The sequence below is a fragment of the Camelus dromedarius genome, chromosome 4, assembly GCF_036321535.1.
Source record: "Camelus dromedarius isolate mCamDro1 chromosome 4, mCamDro1.pat, whole genome shotgun sequence".
Taxonomy (NCBI): Eukaryota; Metazoa; Chordata; class Mammalia; order Artiodactyla; family Camelidae; genus Camelus; species Camelus dromedarius.
The window spans coordinates 51,631,757-51,650,942 of record NC_087439.1 but is presented as its reverse complement, the minus strand read 5'-3'; the positions used below and the strand labels follow the sequence as shown (position 1 = coordinate 51,650,942).

General features: G+C 37.3%; 2 protein-coding genes and 1 long non-coding RNA gene across 5 annotated transcripts in view; 2 read left to right on the top strand and 1 right to left on the bottom strand.

Annotated features, from left to right (window-relative positions):
* TTN (titin) overlaps positions 1-19,186 on the top strand; it is a 284,130-nt gene that overhangs the window by 152,474 nt on the left and 112,470 nt on the right. The window contains exons 166-188 of the mRNA XM_064484940.1: positions 90-173; positions 282-359; positions 513-596; positions 708-791; positions 891-974; positions 1,085-1,168; positions 1,279-1,362; positions 1,442-1,525; positions 1,733-1,819; positions 7,921-8,004; positions 8,088-8,171; positions 8,318-8,401; positions 8,534-8,617; positions 8,750-8,833; positions 8,967-9,044; positions 9,432-9,515; positions 9,982-10,068; positions 10,344-10,421; positions 13,377-13,487; positions 14,819-14,887; positions 17,134-17,214; positions 18,127-18,201; positions 18,843-18,935. Coding sequence (XP_064341010.1) covers positions 90-173; positions 282-359; positions 513-596; positions 708-791; positions 891-974; positions 1,085-1,168; positions 1,279-1,362; positions 1,442-1,525; positions 1,733-1,819; positions 7,921-8,004; positions 8,088-8,171; positions 8,318-8,401; positions 8,534-8,617; positions 8,750-8,833; positions 8,967-9,044; positions 9,432-9,515; positions 9,982-10,068; positions 10,344-10,421; positions 13,377-13,487; positions 14,819-14,887; positions 17,134-17,214; positions 18,127-18,201; positions 18,843-18,935 — 1,929 coding nt within the window. The remainder of the gene's footprint in view (positions 1-89; positions 174-281; positions 360-512; positions 597-707; positions 792-890; positions 975-1,084; positions 1,169-1,278; positions 1,363-1,441; positions 1,526-1,732; positions 1,820-7,920; positions 8,005-8,087; positions 8,172-8,317; positions 8,402-8,533; positions 8,618-8,749; positions 8,834-8,966; positions 9,045-9,431; positions 9,516-9,981; positions 10,069-10,343; positions 10,422-13,376; positions 13,488-14,818; positions 14,888-17,133; positions 17,215-18,126; positions 18,202-18,842; positions 18,936-19,186) is intronic.
* LOC116153057 (titin-like) lies at positions 4,010-5,907 on the top strand. Its single transcript, XM_064485387.1, has 7 exons — positions 4,010-4,049; positions 4,165-4,241; positions 4,339-4,447; positions 4,563-4,646; positions 4,762-4,781; positions 5,379-5,442; positions 5,558-5,907. The coding sequence occupies exons 1-7, from the start codon at positions 4,010-4,012 to the stop codon at positions 5,650-5,652; spliced, it is 489 nt and encodes a 162-aa protein (XP_064341457.1). The 3' UTR covers positions 5,653-5,907.
* The window catches only part of LOC135321141 (uncharacterized), a 124,929-nt gene continuing 119,959 nt past the window's right edge, over positions 14,217-19,186 (bottom strand). For all 3 annotated transcript variants that reach the window (XR_010380635.1, XR_010380633.1, XR_010380634.1), the window contains one exon: positions 14,217-15,136. This is a non-coding gene — a long non-coding RNA (uncharacterized LOC135321141). The remainder of the gene's footprint in view (positions 15,137-19,186) is intronic.

Below are 19,186 nucleotides of genomic sequence, written 5' to 3'. Positions count from 1 at the left end.
AAAAGAAAGAACTCTTCTTGTCTTGAAACTATTTTATTGTTCCTACTGATCTTTGCAACACTCAATTTTAAAATATTAATTTCTTAAAGTGCCCGAAGCTCCTCAAGGAATTGTCCCTGAAAAGAAGACATATGTGGTTCGTCACAAAAAGCTTGAAGTCCTTCCTGATGAAGGTATATGTTGCTAAAAGTTTGGAAAAATGTCTTTTCCTATATCAATGTGTTTCCTGTTTGTCCTGATTCTTATAACCTCTAAACATAAAAATATTAATATCTTTAAAGTGCCTGAGGCTGCAGAAGAAGTTGTCTGGGAAGAGAAATTGCCTCCTCCCCAAAAGCCTGCAGTTGTATCTGTCAAAGGTACATTCCTTACAGCTCCACTGGATGGGAGAGGGAGGGTTATGGAAAGAACTGCCTTGCTAGCTACCTGAAAAGTGCTTCTGCTGTGTAAGTGTGCTTCTTGTCTTTGTTGATCCTTGTGACTCAAATGTAAATTTACTAATATCTTCAAAGTGCCTGAGGCTCCTAAGGAAGTTGCCCCCGAAAAGAAAGTACCTGTGGCACCTCCTAAAAAGCCAGAAGTTCCACCTGTTACAGGTATTTGTCATGAATCTTAGGTTTAAGAAGATATAACTCTTCTGCTCTTGAAAGTATTTTGTTCCAGTGGTCACATAACGCCTAAATGTAAATTCACTAATATCTTTTAAGTGCCTGAGGCTCCCAAGGAAGTTGTCCCTGAAAAGAAAGTGCCTGTGGCACCTCCTAAAAAGCCTGAAGTCCCACCTGTTACAGGTATTTGTCACAAACTTTAGGATAACTCTTCTGCTCTTGAAAATATTTTTCTCTAGTGATCTCATAACTCATAATATAATTTTACTAATATTTTTTAAGTGCCCGAGGCTCCCAAGGAAGTCGTCCCTGAAAAGAAAGTGCCTGTGATGCCTCCTAAAAAGCCAGAAGTCCCACCTGTTACAGGTATTTGTCACAAACCTTAGGCTTAAAAAGACGTAACTCTTCTGCTCTTGAAAATATTTGTTCCAGTGACCTCAGAATTCCTAAATGTAATTTAATTAATATCTTTTAAGTGCCCGAGGCTCCAAAGGAAGTCGTCCCTGAAAAGAAAGTGCCTGTGCTGCCTCCTAAAAAGCCAGAAGTCCCACCTGTTACAGGTATTTGTCACAAACCTTAGGCTTAAAAAGACGTAACTCTTCTGCTCTTGAAAATATTTGTTCCAGTGACCTCAGAATTCCTAAATGCAATTTAATTAATATCTTTTAAGTGCCCGAGGCTCCAAAGGAAGTTGTCCCTGAAAAGAAAGTGCCTGTGATGCCTCCTAAAAAGCCGGAAGTCCCACCCGCCAAAGGTAGTCACTTCCATGTTGCTGTGTTTGACACTGTCTGTCTTTACTCTGTCTAATCATGAAAATACTAATATCTTTAAAGTACCTGAGGTGCCGAAGGTAGCTGTCCCAGAAAAGAAGGTGCCTGAAGTTATTCCTCCCAAACCGGAAAGTCCTCCTTCTGCAGGTAAAGTCAATGATAACATAACAGGGAGAAAAATAACTGCTATTTTTGCTAGAAAAATTACATGTATAAATCCCACTACATAAAGGTGATATAATTTTAAAGAAAAAAGAGTCAGCAGGTATCCAAAATATCTTGGTGTATGATTACATGATATTGTGATTAATTATTTTCACCTTCTCTAAACACAAATTACCAATATCTTTTAAGTGCCCGAGGTGCCACCAAAGGAAGCCATCCCTGAAAAGAAAGTGCCTGTGGCTCCTCCTAAAAAGCCAGAAGCTCCACCTGCTAAAGGTATTTATCCTTCCATGTTGCTGGGTACCTGTTTCAGGGGGCTGGGAAAAGGTGCTTAGAAGTGTCTGCCAGTTTCACAAATGGCATTTGCTTGGGTAAATGTGTTGTCGATATCCCTATTTTTTAGTTTCTAACTAACAGATACTAATATCTTCAAAGTTCCTGAAGTTCCTAAAGAAGTTGTACCTGAAAAGAAAGTGCCTGTGGCTGTGCCCAAAAAACCAGAAGTTCCACCTGCTAAAGGTATTTATTCCCACTGCTGTGTTAAGAATATATATTGTCTTGTCCCCTTCACTATCATTATAGTATATGCCTTCAATATTCCTAAATTCTAAACTTACTAACGTCTTTCAAGTGCCTGAAGCTGCTCAAGAAGTTGTCCCAGAAAATAAAGTTCCCAAGGCACCACCCAAAAAACCAGAAACCCCACCTGTCACAGGTATATGTTGGCCCTGCCCTCACTCTGCAAAAGAACTATGTCTTCTGCTATTGAAAACAGTTTTAGTCTATTGCCCTTTGTTAACTGAAGTGTAAAACTACTAATATCTTTCAAGTGCCTGAAGTTCCCCAAGAGGTTGTCCCAGAAAAGAAAGTTCCCAAGGCACCACCCAAAAAACCGGAAGCCCCACCTGTCACAGGTATATGTTAGCCTAGACATCATTTTGGAGAAGAAATGTCTCTTCAGTTGTTGAGAATGATTTTAGCCCATTGTTCTTCATTAACCTAACTGTAAAACTACTAATATCTTTCAAGTGCCTGAAGTTCCCCAAGAGATTGTCCCAGAAAAGAAAGTTCCCAAGGCACCACCAGAAAGACCGGAAGCCCCACCTGTCACAGGTATATGTTGGCAGTGCCCTCACTCTGCAAAAGAACTATGTCTTCTGCTATTGAAAACAGTTTTAGTCTATTGCCCTTTGTTAACTAAAGTGTTAAACTACTAATATCTTTCAAGTGCCTGAAGTTCTCCAAGAGGTTGTCCCAGAAAAGAAAGTTCCCAAGGCACCACCCAAAAAACCGGAAGCCCCACCTGTCACAGGTATATGTTAGCCTAGACATCATTTGGGAGAAGAAATGTCTCTTCAGTTGTTGAGAATGATTTTAGCCCATTGTTCTTCATTAACCTAACTGTAAAACTACTAATATCTTTCAAGTGCCTGAAGTTCCCCAAGAGGTTGTCCCAGAAAAGAAAGTTCCCATGGCACCACCCAAAAAACCGGAAGCCCCACCTGTCACAGGTATATGTTAGCCAAGACATCATTTTGGAGAAGAAATGTCTCTTCAGTTCTTGAGAATGATTTTAGCCCATTGTTCTTCATTAACCTAACTGTAAAACTACTAATATCTTTCAAGTGCCTGAAGTTCCCCAAGAGGTTGTCCCAGAAAAGAAAGTTCCCAAGGCACCACCCAAAATAACAGAAGCCCCACCTGTCACAGGTATATGTTGGCACTGCCCTCACTCTGCAAAAGAACTATGTCTTCTGCTATTGAAAACAGTTTTAGTCTATTGCCCTTTGTTAACGGAAGTGTAAAACTACTAATATCTTTCAAGTGCCTGAAGTTCCCCAAGAGGTGGTCCCAGAAAAGAAAGTTCCCAAGGCACCACCCAAAAAACCGGAAGCCCCACGTGTCACAGGTATATGTTAGCCTAGACATCATTTTGGAGAAGAAATGTCTCTTCTGTTCTTGAGAATGATTTTAGCCCATTGTTCTTCATTAACCTAACTGTAAAACTACTAATATCTTTCAAGTGCCTGAAGTTCCCCGAGAGGTTGTCCCAGAAAAGAAAGTTCCCAAGGCACCACCAGAAAGACCGGAAGCCCCACCTGTCACAGGTATATGTTGGCACTGCCCTCACTCTGCAAAAGAACTATGTCTTCTGCTATTGAAAACAGTTTTAGTCTATTGCCCTTTGTTAACTAAAGTGTTAAACTACTAATATCTTTCAAGTGCCTGAAGTTCCCCAAGAGGTTGTCCCAGAAAAGAAAGTTCCCAAGGCACCACCCAAAAAACCGGAAGCCCCACCTGTCACAGGTATATGTTAGCCTAGACATCATTTTGGAGAAGAAATGTCTCTTCAGTTCTTGAGAATGATTTTAGCCCATTGTTCTTCATTAACCTAACTGTAAAACTACTAATATCTTTCAAGTGCCTGAAGTTCCCCAAGAGGTTGTCCCAGAAAAGAAAGTTCCCATGGCACCACCCAAAAAACCGGAAGCCCCACCTGTCACAGGTATATGTTAGCCAAGACATCATTTTGGAGAAGAAATGTCTCTTCAGTTCTTGAGAATGATTTTAGCCCATTGTTCTTCATTAACCTAACTGTAAAACTACTAATATCTTTCAAGTGCCTGAAGTTCCCCAAGAGGTTGTCCCAGAAAAGAAAGTTCCCAAGGCACCACCCAAAATAACAGAAGCCCCACCTGTCACAGGTATATGTTGGCACTGCCCTCACTCTGCAAAAGAACTATGTCTTCTGCTATTGAAAACAGTTTTAGTCTATTGCCCTTTGTTAACGGAAGTGTAAAACTACTAATATCTTTCAAGTGCCTGAAGTTCCCCAAGAGGTGGTCCCAGAAAAGAAAGTTCCCAAGGCACCACCCAAAAAACCGGAAGCCCCACGTGTCACAGGTATATGTTAGCCTAGACATCATTTTGGAGAAGAAATGTCTCTTCTGTTCTTGAGAATGATTTTAGCCCATTGTTCTTCATTAACCTAACTGTAAAACTACTAATATCTTTCAAGTGCCTGAAGTTCCCCGAGAGGTTGTCCCAGAAAAGAAAGTTCCCAAGGCACCACCAGAAAGACCGGAAGCCCCACCTGTCACAGGTATATGTTGGCACTGCCCTCACTCTGCAAAAGAACTATGTCTTCTGCTATTGAAAACAGTTTTAGTCTATTGCCCTTTGTTAACTAAAGTGTTAAACTACTAATATCTTTCAAGTGCCTGAAGTTCCCCAAGAGGTTGTCCCAGAAAAGAAAGTTCCCAAGGCACCACCCAAAAAACCGGAAGCCCCACCTGTCACAGGTATATGTTAGCCTAGACATCATTTTGGAGAAGAAATGTCTCTTCAGTTCTTGAGAATGATTTTAGCCCATTGTTCTTCATTAACCTAACTGTAAAACTACTAATATCTTTCAAGTGCCTGAAGTTCCCCGAGAGGTTGTCCCAGAAAAGAAAGTTCCCAAGGCACCACCCAAAAAACCGGAAGCCCCACCTGTCACAGGTATATGTTAGCCTAGACATCATTTTGGAGAAGAAATGTCTCTTCAGTTGTTGAGAATGATTTTAGCCCATTGTTCTTCATTAACCTAACTGTAAAACTACTAATATCTTTCAAGTGCCTGAAGTTCCCCAAGAGGTGGTCCCAGAAAAGAAAGTTCCCAAGGCACCACCCAAAAAACCGGAAGCCCCACGTGTCACAGGTATATGTTAGCCTAGACATCATTTGGGAGAAGAAATGTCTCTTCAGTTCTTGAGAATGATTTTAGCCCATTGTTCTTCATTAACCTAACTGTAAAACTACTAATATCTTTCAAGTGCCTGAAGTTCCCCGAGAGGTTGTCCCAGAAAAGAAAGTTCCCAAGGCACCACCAGAAAGACCGGAAGCCCCACCTGTCACAGGTATATGTTGATCCTGCCCTCATTCTGCAAAAGAACTATGTCTTCTGCTATTGAAAACAGTTTTAGTCTATTGCCCTTTGTTAACTGAAGTGTTAAACTACTGATATCTTTCAAGTGCCTGAAGTTCCCCAAGAGGTGGTCCCAGTAAAGAAAGTTCCCAAGGCACCACCCAAAAAACCGGAAGCCCCACCTGTCACAGGTATATGTTAGCCTAGACATCATTTTGGAGAAGAAATGTCTCTTCGGTTCTTGAGAATGATTTTAGCCCATTGTTCTTCATTAACCTAACTGTAAAACTACTAATATCTTTCAAGTGCCTGAAGTTCCCCAAGAGGTTGTCCCAGAAAAGAAAGTTCCCAAGGCACCACCCAAAATAACAGAAGCCCCACCTGTCACAGGTATATGTTGGCAGTGCCCTCACTCTGCAAAAGAACTATGTCTTCTGCTATTGAAAACAGTTTTAGTCTATTGCCCTTTGTTAACTGAAGTGTTAAACTACTGATATCTTTCAAGTGCCTGAAGTTCCCCAAGAGGTGGTCCCAGAAAAGAAAGTTCCCAAGGCACCACCCAAAAAACCGGAAGCCCCACGTGTCACAGGTATATGTTAGCCTAGACATCATTTTGGAGAAGAAATGTCTCTTCGGTTCTTGAGAATGATTTTAGCCCATTGTTCTTCATTAACCTAACTGTAAAACTACTGATATCTTTCAAGTGCCTGAAGTTCCCCAAGAGGTTGTCCCAGAAAAGAAAGTTCCCAAGGCACCACCCAAAAAACCGGAAGCCCCACCTGTCACAGGTATATGTTAGCCTAGACATCATTTTGGAGAAGAAATGTCTCTTCTGTTCTTGAGAATGATTTTAGCCCATTGTTCTTCATTAACCTAACTGTAAAACTACTAATATCTTTCAAGTGCCTGAAGTTCCCCAAGAGGTTGTCCCAGAAAAGAAAGTTCCCAAGGCACCACCCAAAAAACCGGAAGCCCCACCTGTCACAGGTATATGTTAGCCTAGACATCATTTTGGAGAAGAAATGTCTCTTCAGTTGTTGAGAATGATTTTAGCCCATTGTTCTTCTTTAACCTAACTGTAAAACTACTGATATCTTTCAAGTGCCTGAAGTTCCCCAAGAGGTTGTCCCAGAAAAGAAAGTTCCCAAGGCACCACCCAAAAAACCGGAAGCCCCACCTGTCACAGGTATATGTTAGCCTAGACATCATTTTGGAGAATAAATGTCTCTTCAGTTGTTGAGAATGATTTTAGCCCATTGTTCTTCATTAACCTAACTGTAAAACTACTGATATCTTTCAAGTGCCTGAAGTTCCCCAAGAGGTTGTCCCAGAAAAGAAAGTTCCCAAGGCACCACCCAAAAAACCGGAAGCCCCACCTGTCACAGGTATATGTTAGCCTAGACATCATTTTGGAGAAGAAATGTCTCTTCAGTTGTTGAGAATGATTTTAGCCCATTGTTCTTCATTAACCTAACTGTAAAACTACTGATATCTTTCAAGTGCCTGAAGTTCCCCAAGAGGTTGTCCCAGAAAAGAAAGTTCCCAAGGCACCACCAGAAAGACCGGAAGCCCCACCAGTTTCAGGTATTTTTACCCCAGTCCATATTCTACCGAGGAGATACCTCCTCTGCTCTTGGAAATACTTTTATTCCATCAATCTCTTTAACCTAAGTGTAAAATTACTAATACCTTTTAAGTTCCGGAAGTTCCTCAAGAAATTGTCCCTGTAAAGAAAACACCAGTGGCACCTCCCAAAAAGCCAGAAGTTCCACCTATTACAGGTACCCGTCACTTACCTTCGATTTAAGAAGATTAAACTCTTTTGCTCTTGAAAATATTTTGTTTTAGTGATCTCATAACTTCTAAATATAAATTTACTAATATCTTTTAAGTGCCTGAGGCTCCCAAGGAAGTTGCCCCTGAAAAGAAAGTGCTTGTGGCACCTCCCAAAAAGCCAGAAGTTCCACCTGTTACAGGTATGTATCATGAACTTTAGGCTTAAAAAGACGTAACTCTTCTGCTCTTGAAAATCTTTATTCCAGTGATCTCATAACTACTAAATGTAAATATACTAATTTCTTTTAAGTGCCTGAGGCTCCCAAGGAAGTTGTCCCTGAAAAGAAAACACCAGCGGCACCTCCTAAAAAGCCAGAAGTTCCACCGGTTACAGGTACCTGACACCTTAGATTTAAGAAGATAAAACTCTTTTGCTCTTGAAATTATTTATTCCAATGATCTCGTAACTTCTAAATGTAATTTTACTAATATCTTTTAAGTGCCTGAGGCTCCCAAGAAAGTCATCCCTGAAAAGAAAGTGCCTGTGGCACCCCCCAAAAAGCCAGAAGTCCCACCTGTTACAGGTATTTATTATCAACCTTAGGCTTAAAAAGACTAACTCTTCTGTTCTTGAGAATATTTTGCTCTAGTGATCTCATAACTTCTAAATGTAATTTAACTAATATCTTTTAAGTGCCCGAGGCTCCAAAGGAAGTTGTCCCTGAAAAGAAAGTGCCTGTGATGCCTCCTAAAAAGCCGGAAGTCCCACCCGCCAAAGGTAGTCACCTCTATATTGCTGTGTTTGACACTGTCTGTTTGTCTTTACTCTGTCTAATCACAAAAATACTAATATCTTTAAAGTACCCGAGGTGCCGAAGGCAGCTGTCCCAGAAAAGAAGGTGCCTGAAGTTATTCCTCCCAAACCGGAAAGTCCTCCCCCTGCAGGTAATCATGAAACTCTCCAAACTGGTTTGTTTTTGTTTTTTTTTTAAACACTCATCTTAGTGCTGTAAAAACAAAAAATATTTTTGCAAAATATTTCATATACTTTTAGTCAATTCTAGCATTAAAATGAGCTTGTGTCTTTAAAGTGCTCGAGGAGCCTGAGGAAATTGCCCCAGAAGAGCCTCCAGCTGAAATTGAGGAAGAGCCAGAGCCCACTCCTCCTCCAAAAGGTACTGGCCAGCCGCAAGGCTACTGTAGTCCGTCTCGCCCTTCTTGTCCTCAAAATCCTGGGCATGATGAGCTTCCCTCCTTTTTCTCACTCTTCTTCACTGATTCTAAAACATAAATTGTAATATCCTTAGTGACCGTGCCACCTAAGAAACCTGTCCCAGAAAAGAAACCACCTGCCGTCGTTGCCAAAAAACCTGAACCACCACCAGTGAAAGGTACTTTTCACTGCCACTACTTCCTACAGAAAAATGTCTATCTTTAAAATGCTATGTTCCACCACTCAGCTTAATGTTTTCCGTTATGTCATGGAAACTCTGAGCTAAGAACTAAACTAATATCTTTTAAAGTGCCTGAGGTGCCCAAGGAAGTTGTTCCTGAAAAGAAAGTGCCTCCAGTGGTTCCCAAAAAACCAGAAGTCCCACCTGCTAAAGGTACTTGTAACTGTCCATTGTTTGGTGGAGGTGGATTCAGCCTCCATCTCTTAAAAAGTATTTTGTTCTGTGTAAATGTAATGAATGCTTACAAGTGATTCTTCATAATGTTAAAATGCTAATATCTTTAAAGTGCCTGAAGTTCCCAAAGAAGTTGTTCCAGAAAAGAAAGTAGCTGTTCCCAAAAAGCCCGAAGTCCCACCAGCTAAAGGTACATGTCACTAAAGAGATTCTGCAGAAAAGCACTTACTCTTGGTCTCAAAAGTGGCTTATTATAGGAAACCCTTTTGTTTGTCAACATCTTATATTTACAACTACAGATCTACTATATTGGATGTTTAGGGTTTTAAATCTTTTAAGTAATATCATTTTTTTTTAAGCTGGTGTATTAGAAGAGTTTACTAACACAGTTTTGTTAATCTTAATGGGCCACATTTTCTCACCGCTATGTGGATCCAAGAACAGATCTCTGGCCTAATTATGAATTTTGTTCTTGGATCTGTCCCTGGGTTATTTGAACTAGATGTAAACTAAATATGTTAGACATTTTATGTACTCCTGAACTACCCAGAAGTAAAACTAACTAATATCTCTTAAGTGCCAGAGGTGCCAAAGAAACCTGTCTTAGAAGAGGAACCAGCTGCTCCTGTCCCCAAGAAAGCAGAGTCTCCTCCTCCAGAAGGTACACAGAAGACCATTAATGATCTTGCCACTGTGACCATTTCTAATTTAAGCCTTGTTCCTCTTCTTTTCTAATTCAGTATATCGTGGTCATTTTCTGTTCTTTAATTATTTGTTCTGCTTCATCATTCTTAATCAGTTCTGAGCTCAAATCTATTTTGAGTAATTAGTTAGCAGCCTCTATATAGGGCATCATTAGCAGAATTAAACAAAGCTTCTCTAATGTACACACAAAGTAGGATGAGAGAACTAATGACTATAGATGACATTAAACACCAAAAGGGCTTTTCCAGCATTCAAATCAATAGAAACAGAAATCAGTGCATAGAGAGAGTTCGTCTTAACAAAAATAAGATACTCATCAAAACAAGGGAAGAAAACAAGATTACTATTTACTGTGTTTCACATTCTGTGCATTTTAGAATATAGTTCTGCACATTGAATTATAATTAACTCTATCTTTAAAGTCTGTGAAGAACCTGAGGAAATTGCTCCTGAAGAGGAAAAGCCAGTTCCTGTTGTGGAAGAGGAGGAGGCAGAAGCCCCACCACCAGGTACAAGACAGGATCCACCCTATGGGAAAATACATCATTTGATTTTTATGTTTATTATATATCTTAGTTAAGGTAAAATGTCAGTCTTCCATCTCCTTACTTAACATTTGACCTTATTGGCAAAAATAAAAGTCATTTGTACACATAAAACTTTGGTCCTACAGAATTTTACAATATGCATACCAGAGAAATAAGTGCTATCTTTTTTATTCATTCATAGCGTTAAACTTTTCATTGTAATCATCTGACTCTAAAAGAAATTCCTATCTTTCAAGTGCCTGAAGAACCCAAGAAGATTGTTCCAGAGAAGAAAGTTCCTGTCATTAAAGAACCAGAAGCTCCACCTCCTAAAGGTACTTACAGTAAAGTAAATAGTTACTTCATTTGTGTGTGCTGTCTAAAATTTGACACTCTTCCCTTATTATGTATTGTGCTGTACTATGTGTTTAACTGTCATCTATATGTTACAGTGCTAAACAGACTTGTCAAATTAATGTGTACTATTGCATCTTGTGATTTTATACTATTAAATTCTACTAATATCTTTAAAGTACCTGCGATGGCAAAGAAAGTTGTCCCAGTGAAGAAAGTCCCAATGGTTAAGAAGCCTGAAACACCAGAAGTTAAAGGTATTCACATCATCACTGACATCATAATTTTTTTTTAAAAACTCTGATATCTTAAAGTGGAATCCAATGAGTTGTCTTCACTGTTAGGAACAAAAATGTCCTTACTTTGTTTTCATTAATTTTGATGCTGCTCTCTTAAGTATAGATTCTTTTATCTTAACACTTTTTTCAATGTCTTTAAATACTCTTTTTAAAATAAAACTAATATCTTCAAAGTGTCTGAGCTTCCCAAGAGACTTGTTCCAGTAAAGAAAGAACCTGTGCCTGTTACCAAAAAACCAGCAGTCCTGCGAGAAAAAGGTACCTACCATGAAGAAAAAATATGTATTTCTCTGAATGTTGTCTGAGCATTTTAATAATAGTTCTTAGAGCAGAAAATACTGAAGTATAAGTATTTTTATAAAACACATTTTACAGAAAAAAGGGGGAAATAATTAAGACAAAGAGAGAAAAAGAGATAGACAAGCAGGAGAAATCCAGCCTATCCTGAAAGATAAGGTTGGGTACAAAGATGACAGTCATATTTTGGAGTTCTGGAAATGCCAGTATAAGGCACGTACTTTAGTCTGTGTGCAGTCGGAAGTTCCAGAGTTTTTGAAGCAGGTGTATAGACTAATAGGAGTTGGGCTTCAGATAACTGGCAGCGGTTCAAACTCTTAGAAGACAATGATAATAGAAAAGAGTTATTGCAGTTACTTAAGGTCTTTAAGAGCTGGATGAGATCAGTGGTGATAGAAACGGAAAAGGAGACTGGATTTGAGAGAGATGGAGATCAAGTTAGTGTCTGTTATCAAAGCAATTAGGGACATAGGGGAGCCCAAGATAACTGTAAAGGCTGAACCTAGACGGTCATGAGAATGGTTCACTGGGCCCCTGAACTGATGTTAGAAGATAGTGAATATATTTTTCACTTCTCAGGTATAAAAATTGGGAGTGTGCATCTGGAAGTGAGGAAAGAGATCAGGGCTAGAGAGGTAGATCTAGAAGTCATCGACATGGAAATAAGAGCTGAGAGAGCAGGAATGATTGCTCAAAGAATGTAGAGCCAATTTTTAAAAGCATCAGAGTTAGACCAGTGGGGAACATCTACATTTAAGGATATACAGAGGATGAGAAGTAAGTGAAGAAGGCTGTGAAGACTCATTTATAAAATTAGGATGTCCCAAAGGGCACCACACCTCCAAAGCCATTTTCCACACAAAGTCTTATAAGATGAAGTTCTTTCCCATGTATTCTTTGCATGCTCTTTGCAGAATCTTGCACATCTTCTAAATTCTTAATGGTAAACAAATCAATGTCTTTAAAGTGCCTGAAGTTCCCAAGGAAATCATCACAGAAGAGAAAGTGTCTGTTCCTGTACCTGAAGAACCAGAAGCTCCACCTGTCCAAGGTACATGGCTGCTCTGTAAATCTTGGAAAGATGACCATCATCTTCATCATCTTGCTTTGGTTGTGGATGGGTCTTTTATATCTATCTGTTGTCTGTCTTGTGTAGTGAAGTTATTGGTATTGGAGTCCAAGAATGTGTTATAGAGTATAACTAAGTTGATATGTTGAAAACTAGCAGCTGCAGTATTCTATTCTGAATTCAGTCTAAAGTCAAATACTATGTTTTTTAAGTTGAAGAGTCTCCTGAGGAAATAATATATGAAGAAAGAGCATCCATAACCATTGGTAGAAAAGTGACTCCCCCTGTTGAAGGTATATATACATATATTTACATATATATAAATTCTAATTTTTTTAATCTTGTGAAAAATCCTGTTAGAAATACAAAAGTATTTATAGTGTGACATTCCTTCTTGAAATTATATGTAAAAGCATTCCAGCACATGTTTGATGGCTTCATTTTTCAAACTGTTATACTTCTTTTAAAGTAGAATCTTTGATTATCTTGATGGTAATTAGAAATTCCAAAAGATACAGTTTACTGAGGCAAAACTGGAATAACTGGATCCTCAAATGATAACCCAACCCCGGATTTTAAAAGTCATCTCTTCTGCCATCAATATACATCAAATAGAGTAGTTAATAGAAGATCTGAGTACACAAAAATAGAGCTCTTACCTCTTCTTCTATGTAGGCGAATTTGTAATTGTATATTTTCGTTCTTACGATCGTGATCTTTGCATCTATGTGAGTCTTTGGGAAGAGCTTTACATTACAATCTCTTATCCTTGTCAACATTCTTTAAAGAACGTGAAATTGAGAAGTACGTTGAGCCTGAAGAACCTGAACCTGAACCACAACCGGAAGAAATACCAGTACAAGGTATTCAGTTCATTGGACTCAGGTCTTCCTTACCATGCTCTTCGTCTTGATACATGTATATATGTTTTATGTTGTTCTACGTGTATAGGTCTCTTTACACCTGTATCTAAAATGTCCTGTTTTAAATGTGCATCTCAGTCTTGTGTATTCATATCATTTGTACTGTGTATTTCACATCAATGTGGCTTATATGGGTGCTTCCTTTGTTATCAGTGCCTGTGTTCTGTTTCTCATTATCTATGTACAATGTTGATATTTGTATGTCTTATGTTGGATACCAGTATTATGTATCCAAAAAAGCAAACTTTCTTCTTCATAAATGTACTTAAATTTCTATTGAATATACTGTACATCCACATACCAATTAACATATCCACGTACTAACACTCCTGAAATACTCTTTTTAAGAACCTGAACCCGAAAAGGTTATTGAGAAACCGAAACTCAAACCAAGGCCCCCAGCTCCTCCTCCTGCTCCACCCAAGGAAGATGTGAAGGAGAAAATATTCCAACTTAAAGGTATAAAATGCCACTTCCAAAGTTTTATTAATGTGCTTCAAATTTCTATCCAGTCATCTGAAGTGCTGCTTGCAAGAAATGTATTTTAAAAGTGTGTACTTTCAGACATGATCAAGCTGTGGGACTTGGATAGAGACTGGTGTGTTATGCTGCCCTAGGTGCCTGGCCAGGCCACGCCTGCTGCACTGGGTGTCACAAGTGCACCAGTGATAGCTTCATCCTGGCCATCCGGATACAGGGCTGTCGGACTAACTTTCTCATGTGGAGTGGGGTGAAGGGATTTTCTGATTTCAAAGCCTGGTTGCTATGCATATCTTTGGGATCTTGTGCATGTGGAATGTATAAGAACACTCTGCAAGGTATTTTTAATATTGCAGTAACAAACTTATACAAAAGTCAAACCGTATTCTTAAGGAATTGCATATGCTTTTAAATCTACTATGATAATATGTTTATGGTATCCAATAGCTATGTTTATATACCATGAAAGGTACATGACTTATGAACCACCTGTCACTGCTCCCCCCGCCTTTTTTTGCAACTGAATAAAAGCCCAGTTGTGTTCTGTGATCATCCTCAGCATAGCCAGAAAGAGTGGTTATGGATACGCTTGACACCCAGCATCTCTTCCTATTGTTAAACTTACCTTCATTCTCTTTGCATGTAGGTTTTTCTTTGAATTGATTCAATATTACTTAATTTTTAAAATAACATCTTTGAAAGCTGAAATAAACTAGCCAATCACAGTATTCTTTTTATTTTAATAACATGTCTTATTTGTGGTGCCATGAGATTTTTTCCAATCTAAAATAATCTAGATATAATCTTAGATGCGCACTTTCCCCATACTCACCTATACATGGAAAAAACCAGAATCTTCCAAAGTAAGAATGGTTTCCACTGATTCTTGGCTCTCTACAACCCTCCTGGCCTATAGGGGGAGCTTCTGGCATTTTAGCAGACACAGAAAAAGTGGGCACTTCTTAAAAGGCTACCCATTTGTTGACTGATATTCCATGAGGACACAAACTTAAATACATTTCCCTTCATGTAAAATTTATATGCAAAGGAAAATTTCTTCCTCCTGCAAAGAACAAAAATTATCTTCCTTCTCAGCCAGACTTGAACTTACTAAACTTTGGAGTAAAACAGCAATCTGTTTTCATGGTTTAAACGCTTCCTGTATGTTCTTTAGTGGCTGTTCTTGGCTGTTATTATTGCTTTGGGGTTCTAAGCAAAGCTTGGTTTTGATTCTTAGAGCAAGTATTTAATAATTTGTTCAGGCCAGTCTAAATATACAAATAATAAAAGTAAGATCATATTCTTTGAAGCTGTTTCGAAGAAGAAAGTTCCTGAAAAACCGCAGGTTCCAGAAAAAGTGGAGCTGAAACCTCTGAAAGGTATTTCACAGTCTAGAAAATGCTCATAGCAGTGTCCATTCCTTTGACTCCTTGCTCTTCCCGGTCCTCAGAATGTTCTTCTTCTTCTAAGATCATCAGAGTAGTCTCATTGATTCCTTGTGTTTCTGTAGCTTTTATGGTCCTGGCTCATGAGTGTTGCTTTCTTTGTCTCCCATCAATTTCATCCGTTCATAAATAGATGTTGTTTTCTTTGTCTCATCTATGTATGTCGTCTTGCATTTTCCTAAACTAAAAAAAATCACATTTTACTGATTAGCTAAAATTAATTATCAGGGCACATCTTAGCTTAAAATTCTGAGAGCTAGTAGTAGAAAGCTTTGGAATTTCACATGAACAAAACACTATTTTAGCCAGTGTTACAAGCACTAAAAATAAGTCATGTTCTCCTTCTATACTATTAAGATGATTCAGAGGGATTGCCCTGTGGCTTTCTTCTCTCAGACTCTCAGACTCCAACACATTGTTTCAGGTGTACAGATCTCATGTTGTAGGGAAATTTCATTATCACTGCAGGTCATTTTTTCAAAATTTATTTCTCTTTAAAGAATATTTTTCCCTACCCAAATTTAGGCCCTAAAGAAAAATTAAAGAATCATAAAGGTCTAGAAAACATCTATTAAAAATAAAACTGTTAATTTTTCTAGTAAGTATAGTAAGTATAGCAGTGTTCCATTGAAGTAGTCAGCACATCCAGAAAGTCCAATCTGTCCTGATTCACTCTGAAATTATGAAAAAAATCACCCATCTGAATATATATTTCCTGATTTAAAAAATAGATATTGCAAAATAATATTACTGTGGATGCTAACTAGTGGAGGATTATTACAGAGCCACTCAAACATTAAAATTACATGTAATGACATATAATGACTTTAAAATCACTGTTACAATGGTGTATTCTACACTGAGTCTCAATTGTCAATAAGATCTTTAAAATAAAACAATATGGAAAAACAAATGCAAAGATATAGTCTCACTATGTCCATTAGATAAGTAAAAAATATGCCAACCCAACTTACGTGAATTAGCTACATGGTTATCTCTCCAGTTTAATCAATGAAAAAGGTTTACATGAAGAATATTGGTAACTTTAAAACAATATTGAAGGCCAGCACAACTTACCATGACTGAAAAATTTTAATCTTTAACTGTGAAATTTTACATAAAATTCTTGACAGGAAAAATCACTATTTAAAATGAAATATTTACATATTTGCCTTCTGTATGTTTAAAATATGAAGTAAGAGTTAGGCATGGTTATTTTTATCACATAAAACAAAAACGATTTGATGAACTGAAAATGTCTTATGTAAAATACCAAATGGGAAATTTTATAGAAATATTTAAGAATTCAGATTTTATGTGCGTTAATGAATGTTATAAAAAGACAATGTTTTAAATTAGATTTTCATTGACATCAGTAGAGAGGTAGAGTGGTTCGATAATCAGTAAGTGTTTCTCTTTTTCTTCTCCATTCAAATCCATGAGGGTTCTGGTAGTAATAGGAGGCTGCTCTATATAATAGTATCATCTGCCATGCCCAGTGTTCACTGAAGATTCAAGAGGGAATTAGCTTGGAATTCCTTGGGTCTCTTTTAGTCTAAATTCAAGAACATTTCCTCATCCATTAAAAATAAGCTCCAACACCAGCTTTCAAATTCTATAGTTCTATCATCTTAGGTTAGTATTATTTCAAAAAGGGGACCTTTAAGAGAGGATACTACTCTTCTGTTAAGAAAACGAGACATGGCCCTTTCACAACATCAGGTGATAATCCAAGATCCCTTGCCTTTCTTTTCTCATCAGTGGAGAAGACTGAATAATGACACTAACACCTACCAGTATCTTTTCAATGTAATTAAGGGTCAGGGGCATACCAAGGTAGATTTGGACAATCTACAGTTGCAGATTGGGGAAGAGATGCCGTCAAGATCCTAGTATTTGATGAAAGATTCATAAAATCAATGTAGAACATCTTCTGAATAAATATGATAAATATATTTGCCTGCAGTTAATGCAATTGAATTTCATCACAAGGTTATATAGATATTTGCAGAAGAAATAACTTGCAGGGTATTATTTGCTTTAAAATTCTGTCATATTTATGTACAGCAAAAATATTACTTATGCACCGTAGCTAACTAGTTTTGAAAGAGACATTTTTCTTGTTGAAATTTACTTTTTACATGAATTCACTTCAACATTTAAAATCATATTCTTTTAAGTGCTTGGAGCTGAAAAGAAAGTTCGCAAATTACTTCCTGAGCCTAAACCAGAACCAAAGGAAGAAGTTGTTCTCAAAAGCGGTATAGTATTTTCAGCCATTATGTGAGCTTCAAATATGCCGAAAATAGACTTGAAAGCTTACAAAATGTTTCTGTCCCCTGGTTTTCTTTTAATTAGATTCCCAGTTTATGAAAACTCATTTGTAGTTTCATTAAAAATTAAGAATGCGATCATTTCCGTATCTTTTTTTTAAAAAGACAGAAATTTTGTGAGCATTCAGAGTATCTTGAAATTTTCAACAGTAATAAACAAAACTAAATTGATAATATTCTAAACTAATAACAATGACCATAGCTGTCACTTTCATAATAAAATTATGTAGTAAATGCACTTAACCTATTAAATACTCTAAATTACTCCAAAATATTTAAGCCTAAACTCAGCATTCAGTTTTGAAGAGTGACATGGGATCACCGTAACTAATAAATAACATTTTCTAAAAACTGAATGTTTCTTTCTACTAATAAAATATTAAAGAACTAGGAGCAAGATATTCAAATGAAAAATCAAGTTCTAACATTTTCTTCACATAGAATTACCTATTTCTAGACTATATTTCTTTGTCTATCTTGACTACAGTTAACTTTATACTTATTTAAGTACTTCTTATTCAATTGTACTATTGAATTTTGATTAGAATTTGTTGCTATTCAAATTATTCATTTTGTGTTTGGGATATTTCTGCCACGGATTTGTCTCTGAACAGACGTGTCTACCTACATAGATATAAAGTGACTCTGAGTGCTATTCTAATTAACATTACAAACTTTGATTTTTTTAAAACATTTTTTGTGTAAAATGCCAGTTTCCCAGTGCACCAGCTCGCATGCTTTTCATTTTCCTTGCCTTGTACAACATTTACATTTGTCAAGCTTATTCAGCATCTTCATTAGTTTGTCTTGGTTTACATATAAACCTTTTTGTCTTTTAAGTTCTAAGAAGGAGACCTGAAGAAGAAGAACCTAAAGTAGAACCTAAAAAAGTAGAAAAAATTAAAAAACCTGCAGGTAGGAATCTCAGTAACAATTTGTGAAATTATCTTTTAACAAATTGGACATTTAACAAAAGGTTTATCTTGTAAACATAAATGGAGTTAAATGTAAACGTAGCTTCGTATTTCATCTGTGACATAGCCTGTGTTTTTCCATTGTCTGCTTTCTGTTTAAATACCTTTATCGTTCTCAAATCCATTCATTCATTTCCATACACTTTTTAAAAAATAATAATTATTATTATTATTTTGCCACGTAAGTTTTCTGGTAGAAATGGTTGTGAAGTAATCAAGTTTGCTGCAAAATAATGTCATGGGAGGGTATCAATAAATGTTTCCCAAAATTTGGGGGCTTTTAAGTGGGTTGACTTTTATCATTAGCCTGTTCTCAAAGAGTGTATTTGGAACTATTACGGAAGTGATTTAGAAAGGGAGAGCTAATGGGTTGGGAGGCAAGTGGATGGAATAAGAGAAGAAAAGTAAGTTGAGGCAGAGTCAGAAGAGAAAATAAAAATTAATTGATAGAAGATAAGGAGTTTTTTTAAGCCATCAATAGAGCTTTTGAAAAAATAATTTGATCTGATTATTTCAGATTAGTTGATTTGTAAGCATTCAAATCTTAAAATGACACTAAAAAAAACCCTTATTATCTTAAAGTGCCAGAACCACCTCCAAAACCTGTTGAAGAGGTTGAAGCACCTCCAGCTGCTGTTCCCAAAAAAGAAAGGAAAATTCCTGAACCAACAAAAGGTACAAACTTCCTGGCACTTTCTTGGTTGTCCCTAAAAATGCAAATATGCATCAATTAAAATGTCATGACACTGGCATAAAAAATTGAACACATGAGCTTGATCTGCTCATCTTATCCAGCTTAATTTTTTTTTTACTATTTCTCTCTCATGTGCAATTGCCTCTTGACCACCCATTTGTTAAATAAATTACTAAGTTTTAAACACTAAGAAAAGTTTATTAATGGGCAATGAGATGAGTAACAACATTAG